The sequence below is a fragment of the Callithrix jacchus genome, chromosome 7 (assembly GCF_049354715.1).
Source record: "Callithrix jacchus isolate 240 chromosome 7, calJac240_pri, whole genome shotgun sequence".
In the NCBI taxonomy this organism is placed as follows: domain Eukaryota; kingdom Metazoa; phylum Chordata; class Mammalia; order Primates; family Cebidae; genus Callithrix; species Callithrix jacchus.
This window is the reverse complement of record NC_133508.1, coordinates 63,499,741-63,508,376: the sequence shown is the minus strand read 5'-3', so window position 1 is coordinate 63,508,376 and position 8,636 is coordinate 63,499,741. Positions and strand designations below refer to the sequence as shown.

Sequence of the window (8,636 nt, the reverse complement as noted above, 5' to 3'; positions counted from 1 at the left end):
TAACAGTAAAACAAGGAGGCTGGCCCAGATCAACTCTAAGCCCTCTACTGGCTATGACATTCTCTAATTTTAGGGTTTATCCAAGATCTCATCCTCCCACCGCTGTATTCATTTCTTGGGTGGTGCAGACGGGTCAGAGCTTGGGGCAGAGATCAGGTTCCGACCCTGGATTTGCTGCTTTGCCAGCTAGGTGACCTCGGGCAGCTCCTGTTTCTTCCGAGTCTCAGTTCCCTCATCTGTAAAAAGGCTGACATCATCTTCTTCAAAGGTTCAGATGAGAAAATGGGCTTGGGGCTCGGCAAGCCCTTGCTGAATGGGAGTGGTAACTATTTTTTAGCCCATAGTACAGTGTATGCACGTGTGTGTCTTGATGTGAGGCAGCAGCTGGGGAGAGTGAAGGTTCATGAGATTGGTACCCTGGGCTGGTTTGGTTCATGGCTACGGCAGTCCCAAACAACTTAAACCCTCTGTCTCAGCCTGGGCTGGGACCTTTCAGAATCCAGAGGTCAGCTAAGGCTGGGCGGTCACTGGAATTGAGACCAGAAGTTCTGGAGGGGCACAGCGAAAAGGATGTCAGCCACTTTTCCTGTGTCCTTTCTGGCTTCATTGTGCTTTTAAATCTCTAGAGCAGCACTGGCCAGCTGGAACAAAGCTGGGAGTGAGGGGAAGCCAGACGTTCTGCACACCCGCTGCAGGTCCCATCCCCAGGCCCCAAAGTAAAGGTGGCACCAGACAGCCAAGGGTATGTCTTGAGGGGACATCTTTATTTTGGTTACAAAAAGGTACAGGAAAGCAGACAAGCAGCCCACAGCCCTGGGCTCAGCTGATTTTCCTTGGCCCAGCTGTTTTCTTTCGTTAGTTCCCCTGAAGAGCATGGGGCTATACACAGCTAGCTAGCTCAGCCCTCAGTGCCTAGAGCAAAGGATGCAAGCACTCTCCCTGCATCCTACCTACTCCAGTGGAGGGTTGTGGGGAAGGTGGACAGGCCGTGGGAACAGTGTCAAGCCAGTTGTGCTTAGAACAGTCACCAAACTTGTTCAGCAGCGTCATCCACCATCAACACCCCAGCTGGCTCCAGAGGAAACCTGCTGGGCTTGACTATGGTTAGTCTGATCTAGGGGGGTGGAGGGGCAGGCTGTAAGGCAAGATTCCTAGAGTCTTGACACCTCACAAATCCGGGAAAGGGAAAGTCAGTGGATGAGAGAGGGAGCCTCTCAGCATAGAGTCACATTATTGTGCTGATGGCTGCGTTATGGCTTTCTACACTCTGGCCGGCATGGGGTGAGGGTGAGGCAAAGAGGCCAGCCGCCCCCCACCCCCGTCCCCTACGGGGGGCCCTAGAGAGCATATAGGCCAGGCAGGCTCGGGGGCAGACCCTGTAGGCACAGATGGTGGCAGACCGCCAACAGGTTAGGCAGGTGGAGGTGCTGGGTGCCTGGCTCCCCCCAGGCCACTCCTGGAGAGGCAGAGAGCAGCAGTCCTCAGGAGGTCCTTAAGCCCCTGCACACACTGGAGATCCCCGGCAGGACAGCAAAGAAGGAGAAGAGAGAGGGTTAGCTGGATTAGGAGGAGGGAGGTAGCCTTCAGGGGCCCTGGTGGTGGGGACAGGTGCTGCCACAGCACCTGCCTCTCCCCCAGAGAAGGGCCAAGGCTTGGGCAGCAGGCAACGAAGCAGGAGAGAAAACGGGCAGGTGAGAGAAAGCACAGCGGGACAGAAAGCCAGGACACAAGAGTGTTAGTGACCAGTAGCCCCTGCATACCAGGACCCACCAGCCCAGACCCAAGCACCTCCAGGCAGGTTTGCCATCCTCTCCCCAGCCTCACCCTCCATCTCCTCTTCCAGGTGGAGGTCTGCTCTGCGCAAAGCTACTTCCTTAGTGCACAATGGGGCTGGGCTCTAAGCCTTGCCCCACATCCCGATCCTTCTGCTCAGGGGGGATCCCTGGGACCCTACCGGCACCAGCACACACACCACACCACACACCAGACAGATGGATGGGCTCCATGGGGTTGGCAAGGCATGCAATGAGGATGAGATGGTGTGTGAGGGGAGCGGGCAGTGCTGGCCGACAGGGGAGAAACAGTCTTACCAGCTAACCCTCTGCAAAGAGGCCTGTTAACTCCCTCAGGCTGTGCAGGAGATGGCAAAATCCTGACAGGTGTCCTCCTGAGGGAGATACCAGAGAGGTGGGCCAGTGTTATGAGTTGTCTGGCTGGGCCCTGCTGCCCAGGTGGGAGGTGGTGCCAGGGAAGCTCCAGCTCTTGCACTGGAATCTACCGTCTCCAGTGTTTTCTTAGCTGAGCACTCACTGGGGATCAGAGAGGAAAGGCAGTAGGGAAGAAGAATTTGGGAGTCTCCACACCCCTGAGGCAGGGGAAAGTTGAGGGGAGGAAGAGGGAACAGGATGGCTTCTTTTCACGTGACCATGGGGGCTCAGCCACAGCCCTCTCTGCTCTGCCTCCAGTGGACAGAGCTCCAGCCAGGTGAGGGAAAATGCAGCCACATCACTGGGCTGCCTGCCTTCTCACTGTCTCCCCAGGAAAGAACCAAATTTGTCTGAAAGAACAGAGGGGCTGTCGGCTGGGGCCTCAGCAAAGGAAAAGCAAACAAAAACCGAACCAAAGCAAATCAACTCTTACAAACTAAAGTTTTATTACAAGCAAGAACAGAGAATGCTGGCTTAAATAAAAAGTAGGTAGAAGCCCCTCCTCCAGCCAGCTTCGTCCTCACCTCCCAGGGCCACTGCAGTGATGGCCCAGGGCCCTGAGGCTGGGGCGAAGCTGTTTCTCCCAGAGGGGACCCTCTGTGACTGCCATTCCCAGCTGTCTGTGACCACTAGCCTCTGGAGTGAGAAGGGCAAGATCTGGGGACTTTCTATGTCATTTTCCAAGAGCTTCAGCCCACCTGAAGGGCCAAGGAGGTGGATGGTGGGACAATATCTATTTTGATAAGAAATTACAGCTCCCAGCGGAGGAGAAACATCCTCTGAGTTTCTGGCCCAGACTTAGGCCAACCTTCACTTGCCTCCTGGCTCACCCTGTACCTTCCTTCCTTTTCTCTGATTGGAGGTCCCCGCTTGGCAGAAACACCTTGTCTTCCAGCCCCTGGCGCTGAGTCCCATACTCAGAGCTCAGAGGAGGGGATGTGGCTTGTAGAATGGCAGCCGCTCCCGAGAGCCATCACCCCACCCACCACGCCCAGGCTCAGCCAGTCTGGGCAGGTCCCAGCTGGAAGCCTCACCTGGGGGCTGGGGGGCAGGGCTGGGGGTAGAATGGCAGAGTCCCCAGACACTGGCCGTCTGAAGTTCATAGAGGAAGGAAAGATAGGAGGCTGGGCTGAGCCCCAGTGGGAGCCCAGGGTTCTCTCATGTGCCCCCATCCTCCCAGCTCAAGCTGCTTCTGAACACTCAAAGGGGATAGGGCAGGGGGCAGCCCAGGGGGTGTGGGAGCCAGCCACATTCATACAGGGCACACACGAACACACACACATGCACACATGCTCTCACTCATTCCAGCCAGAAGGTCTCTTGGAATAAACTTATTAAAACCAACTAGCCTTCTGATGACCCTTCACGTGGCACTACACAGACAGTAATGTGGCTTTTTTTTCTTCCATTTAAAAAAGACTATGTAGAAAAGACGTCTACAAAATTGTGCAAAATACCCAGCATTAATAAACCCGTTTCAAGTATTGCCAGCATGAGCATAACCCAGCCATCCCCTGACCTGGCTTGGGTGAGAGGTTGGGGGGCAGGCTGGGATCCCTTAAAGAGCTCTTCGAGGGCAGGGGAAGGATCAGGCTCCCACTTCCATGGTGCTGACCAGAAACTGCACAGGAGCTGAGGCTGAGGGTGCCTGGCTGGCCCATTCACCTTCGTCTGATACAGACTGCCCTCACCCACCACCAACACTGTCTTCTCTACTGGAACCCCAGTTCTATCCTATTGGCCAACTCCATTAAAATAAGCGGGGGGAAACCCCAGAATCACCAAAAACTCCCACAGAAGAAAGAACAAGTATCATCACCAAGAGAATGGAGGAGCCCACAGACCAAGCAATGCAGGCAGTCTTCCTCTCCACAGCCCACTGTCCGGAGATGACCACTCATCAGTCCCGCCTCACCCTGAGGACCCTGGCTAAGCAAGGCCCAAGCAGTTCTCCCACCTGGGAAGCCTCACGCTCAGTTCACAGCCTCACTCACACAGGGCTCGCCTGGCACAGGCAAGGACTTGGTGTGGTTCCCTGGGTGGCCTCCAGAGGCTTTGGCCTCTTCTGGCACTGATCAGCTTGGGGAACCTAGGGCCCAAGGCTGTGGGAACCTGGGTTTGGGGAGCAGAGGGCATAGCCATAAAACAGTTTGGGGAAAGCCACGCGGGATGGGAAATAAATACGAAAAGACTTGAGTCTTTGGCAGTTCTGCTTCCCTTGGACGGAACAGGGAGGGTCCCGGCAGCTGAGTGCAGAGGGGCAGACAGGCCAGCAGGTGGCAAGTACTGAGCTGCGGTCAGGGGTGGCCTCCTACCATGCTGGCGTCAGGCTTGGCTCTGCAGGCTGGCTCATCGCTTCTGCTGGGTGAGGGCAACACGGTGTCGGACTGCACAAATCCCCTCCGGTCAATCAGGCTTCCAAAACACAAGGGGGACACGTGAGGGCCCTGCCTGACACCGAGGCTCCAGGCCAGGGGCTGGACGGTAGAGTCTATCTCTCAGCCAAGCAAAGGCCCAGGCTGAGAAAGGTTGAGGAAAAGAGAGCTGCTCCCCATCTGGAGGCCCAAGACCCTTACCTCTGGCAGGCCTCTCTCTGCCCTCTGGCTTTTGGCCACAGAATTTATTCACTATTAATTCCAACTGGCCCACCTGTCTGTTTGGCTGCCAAGAAGCCAGGCTGCAGGTGAGGGGGAAAGCAAGGATGAATAGGTATTTGGTGGCTATGAGATTCCTATGTTCTTTTCCTCTCTAGGCAGGCTGGGTGACAGGGACACTGGGTGGAGTGAGGGGACATGACTGTGTGGGGATGACTTGTCCTGGCAGTGTCCATAGCAATTTAATCCCCATTCTAAAGCTCTGGTGCCCCCTGGTGTCGGGATGAACAGGGAGCGTCCGGCAGGGCTGAGTCCCTAGGGTTCCTACTGCCAGGAGAGGATGGAGTCACCACCCAGTCCAGGCAATGGGCAACTGGAAGGGCAGTATTACTCAAGTGTGGCCAAAGCAGTCATGGTGGTTAAAATCCAGGGAGCAGGATTAACATGTCCTATCCAATGCTCTCCTGTTTTACATTTTGTACTTAATTTTTTTCTACAATGAGCAGGTGATTAATAACAATTCTCCATGGAATTCCTTCATGTGACAAATGCCCTCATGCATTCAGCAGGGGGTGGTGGACGGAGGGCATCTGGGGTGGGGGGGGGTCGGCTGATATCCAGGAACACTTTGAGAGGTGTGGACTCAAGGGCCACCCCCCACTGGCCAGGCCTGGCCCTGTGACCCCTCTTCTGCGCCCTGCTCTCTTACCTGGGAGGTAGGGGGCCACAGAGCACAGCGCAGCAGTTGGTGATAATACTTTTATGGCTGTAGGGGTTGACAGAGGCCTCACCGCCCCTCTTGCTGGACCACGAGCCTTTGATCTGCAAGCAGGAAGGAGGCCTGGGTCAAGTACCTCCTTTTGCTTCACTTTTCTAGGAGGGAGGTCTAGAGGCTGGGGACAGCTGGCTAATTTTGAAACCAATTCTGGTTAGAGAAGGGGACACGTCTTTCATGTGGGCCATTCAATGAGGATGTGGGGGAACCCCTGGCAGAGATTAGGAGGTCCCAAAGAGGAGATGACAGAGCAGAGCCCGTGAGAAGCATCCAGAGGAAACGTATTGGATGACTCCTCCCTTCTCTGGACAGCCACTTCTGAAGGAGGATAGTGCAGGGGCGCAAGGCAAGGGCTGACCTGCCTGTGAGCCCCGGCCCTGCTACTCACTGGCTGCATAACCTGGACAGATCACCACTTCTCTAAGCCTGAGTCCTCATGTGGAAAATAGGGAAAATAATACTAATTCTCAGATGCCATTGCTGGGACATTAGATTCATTCCTGCCAGATTCTCTAGCTCTTGTGAAGCCAGCTATTGAAGGCACTGGGGAGTTTAGCAATGAAGAATTCCTGCCTGACTTTAACCCAGAGTTTTCTACACCTATTTGGCCACACACTCCTTTCTCTTTAACCTCTGGTAATGTGCTGCAGAAGTGGCACCCAAGAAGCTACTGCAGGAGATGTGGGCTGTTGTCATTTCTGCTCTCACCATCACCTAGCACACAATGCCCTGCCATGTGTGTTAAGTTTTGTTTCCCTGAATGAGCGGATGAGGTCAGGGAATGTATTTTCTGTTGGATGATGGGCTGCTGGTAAGTACCAGATAGTGGGCCCGGACGCAGATGCTCTCATTTGTTTTTTTAGTGTTTGGAGGATGAGGAGAGGAGGTCAGGTCTGGCCAGGGTTGGGCACATCATACAACACTTGTTGGTGGCAGTCCAGAGGATGGCAGGTAGGGAGGGCCAAGGGAGCCCCACTGGCCTGTACCCTGTCTCTCCCAGGCATGCATATTGAGAGGGGCAGCCAAGACAGGCCAGTGACACCCACAGAACAGTCACAGCTTTGCTGCTGACAGGGGCAGTGTGGAAGAGGGAGAGCGTACCTGTGACTGGGCACCAACCTTGGCTCTGACCCTTCCCAGCTGTGTGACCTCCCACACATGGGACATGTCTCTCAGTCATCAAATGGGAAAAAAGCATCCCTGCTCTTTCTTCCTCAGGCTTGACAAAAGGACCCAAAGAGATGACAGGAACGGAAAGAATTTTTTAAGTGGTCACGTGCCAGCCAAACATGCATGTTGTGGTGTGAGTACTGCCTCCTGCGGCCTGTGGAGAAAAACAACCTGGAGCCTCAGGAGCCTGCATCGAGACTGAAGCATGCAGAGGTCTCAGAGGCCTGCATTAGACCCAGCAGGGCCCAGCTGAGAGGACTGGGAGGTGTGTGGCTGCTTAACAGATATTTTCCCCAGCAGTCCGTGAGTCAGGACTACACTCGGCTGCCCGGGATCCCTCAGCCCTGCCTCCTCCTGAGGGCAATGCCCGAGAATGAGGAGTGGCTCCAGGTTTACTCACATCTTCATTAGTAGTCAGGTTGGAGGCGACGAGGTACGTGTGAAACCCTGAGAGGCCCAGAATGGACCAGATGGAGAAGAAGCAGATCACCAACTCCAGCACGGTGGGGGCAGTTAAGGACCCACACAGGTGGAGGGCGGGGAGCCTCCCAGCCACACCTGGCCTGCCTCACCCATCCTTCCATGGAGCTGTTTCCCCAGAGAGCTGAGAAGTTCTGGAACCTTCCTATGGCCAAGTCCCCACTTTCTAGCAGGATCACCTTCTGGGGCCCATGGAAGGGTCAGCACCCCACTCAAGAGCCAGACAAGGTCAGGGTGACGGACCGCAGAGAAAACTGAGGGTTCTAAATTACAAAGAGCCTCAGGCATGACATGATCCAGGGAGCTTGGCATCTTAAGGGACACATTCTCTTCAAAGCCCCTGAAGATGGGGATCTCCCTCTAGCCCCACAACGCCCCATTTAGGATCAGCTCTTGCCTGGGTATCAACAGAGGGCTGGTACATTGGATTCTAGAGGACAAATGTGCCCTGTATCCTGTTCCCCTCTGATTAGAGGATGAGGCATGGGACCCACCCAGTGAAGGGACCTCAGTTTCCACTGGAGTGTCCTCTAGCTGACAAAGGATATCTTGCTGGTGTCTCCTTCAGAGTGGAGAGGAAGTTGCTTCCCTGAGAGCCTGGGAGGAAGAAACAGGAAAGGACCAGCTCAGAGGAACAGTGACTGCTGAAGCTTGCTGACCCTTGAGCTTGCTGGCTGGCCCCTCCCACTCCCCGCTGCCCTCACTCGCAACTCACGCAACGTCAGGTGGGTGACCACGCAGGCAAAGATGAAGGCCGTCAGGAATGAGAGGGAGAGAATAAACGCGTAGAAGAAGCGATAGTTCCGTCTCCCCACACAGTTGCCTACCCAGGGGCAGTGATGGTCAAATCGTTCTGGACAAGGGCAAGGGGCAATGGGTTAGTGTGTGCTGGTCTGCAGTGAGCACAGGCATTCAGTGGCCTCACCCATGGCTGGCTGGGCTTTCCTACCCTTTCACTCTCACAGCACCAGCTGGCTCCCAGGCCTCGGACATACCTGCTTCTGGTTCCCACTGCCTGATGCACTCTCTCCTGTCCCTTTATCTGGTTCACTGTAACTCCTACTTCATGTCTCAGCTGTAAAGCCACCTCCTTAAGAAAGTCTCTTCCAATCCCAGACTAGGTAGGGGGCCCCTGTTATCTGCCACGTTGCTTCTCTTTTGTAGCACTCTGTCCATGTGTGTTTCTATGCTTATTTATAATTACCAGATTGGTCAATCAGTCCTACTTGACTATAAGCTCCATAGGCAAGGGGGCTGTGCTAGCCTCACACCATGCTGACTCCCCAGGATCCAGAGCAGTGCCGGCACAAAGACTCACAAAAGTACTTGTCACCTGGCCTACCATCCCAGCCACATGCTAACAGCCAATGACCCCTGTCCCCTGCTCTAGGACTAGTGGCCTAGGGAGGG

The 8,636-nt window shown here is 54.9% G+C and overlaps 1 protein-coding gene across 6 annotated transcripts in view; it reads right to left on the bottom strand.

Annotated features, from left to right (window-relative positions):
• Positions 1–743: 743 nt before the first annotated feature.
• ZDHHC18 (zDHHC palmitoyltransferase 18) overlaps positions 744–8,636 on the bottom strand; it is a 31,948-nt gene continuing 24,055 nt past the window's right edge. The window contains exons 4-10 of one of the 6 annotated variants that reach the window (XM_035308285.3): positions 7,942–8,079; positions 7,775–7,823; positions 7,147–7,249; positions 5,511–5,623; positions 4,523–4,622; positions 2,091–2,167; positions 744–1,509 (exon numbers count right to left, since the gene is read on the bottom strand). In XM_035308285.3, the coding sequence (XP_035164176.2) occupies positions 2,126–2,167; positions 4,523–4,622; positions 5,511–5,623; positions 7,147–7,249; positions 7,775–7,823; positions 7,942–8,079 (545 nt within the window). In that variant the 3' untranslated portion in view covers positions 744–1,509; positions 2,091–2,125. The other 5 variants (XM_035308288.3, XM_035308289.3, XM_035308287.3 and 2 more) reach the window with 5 other exon arrangements.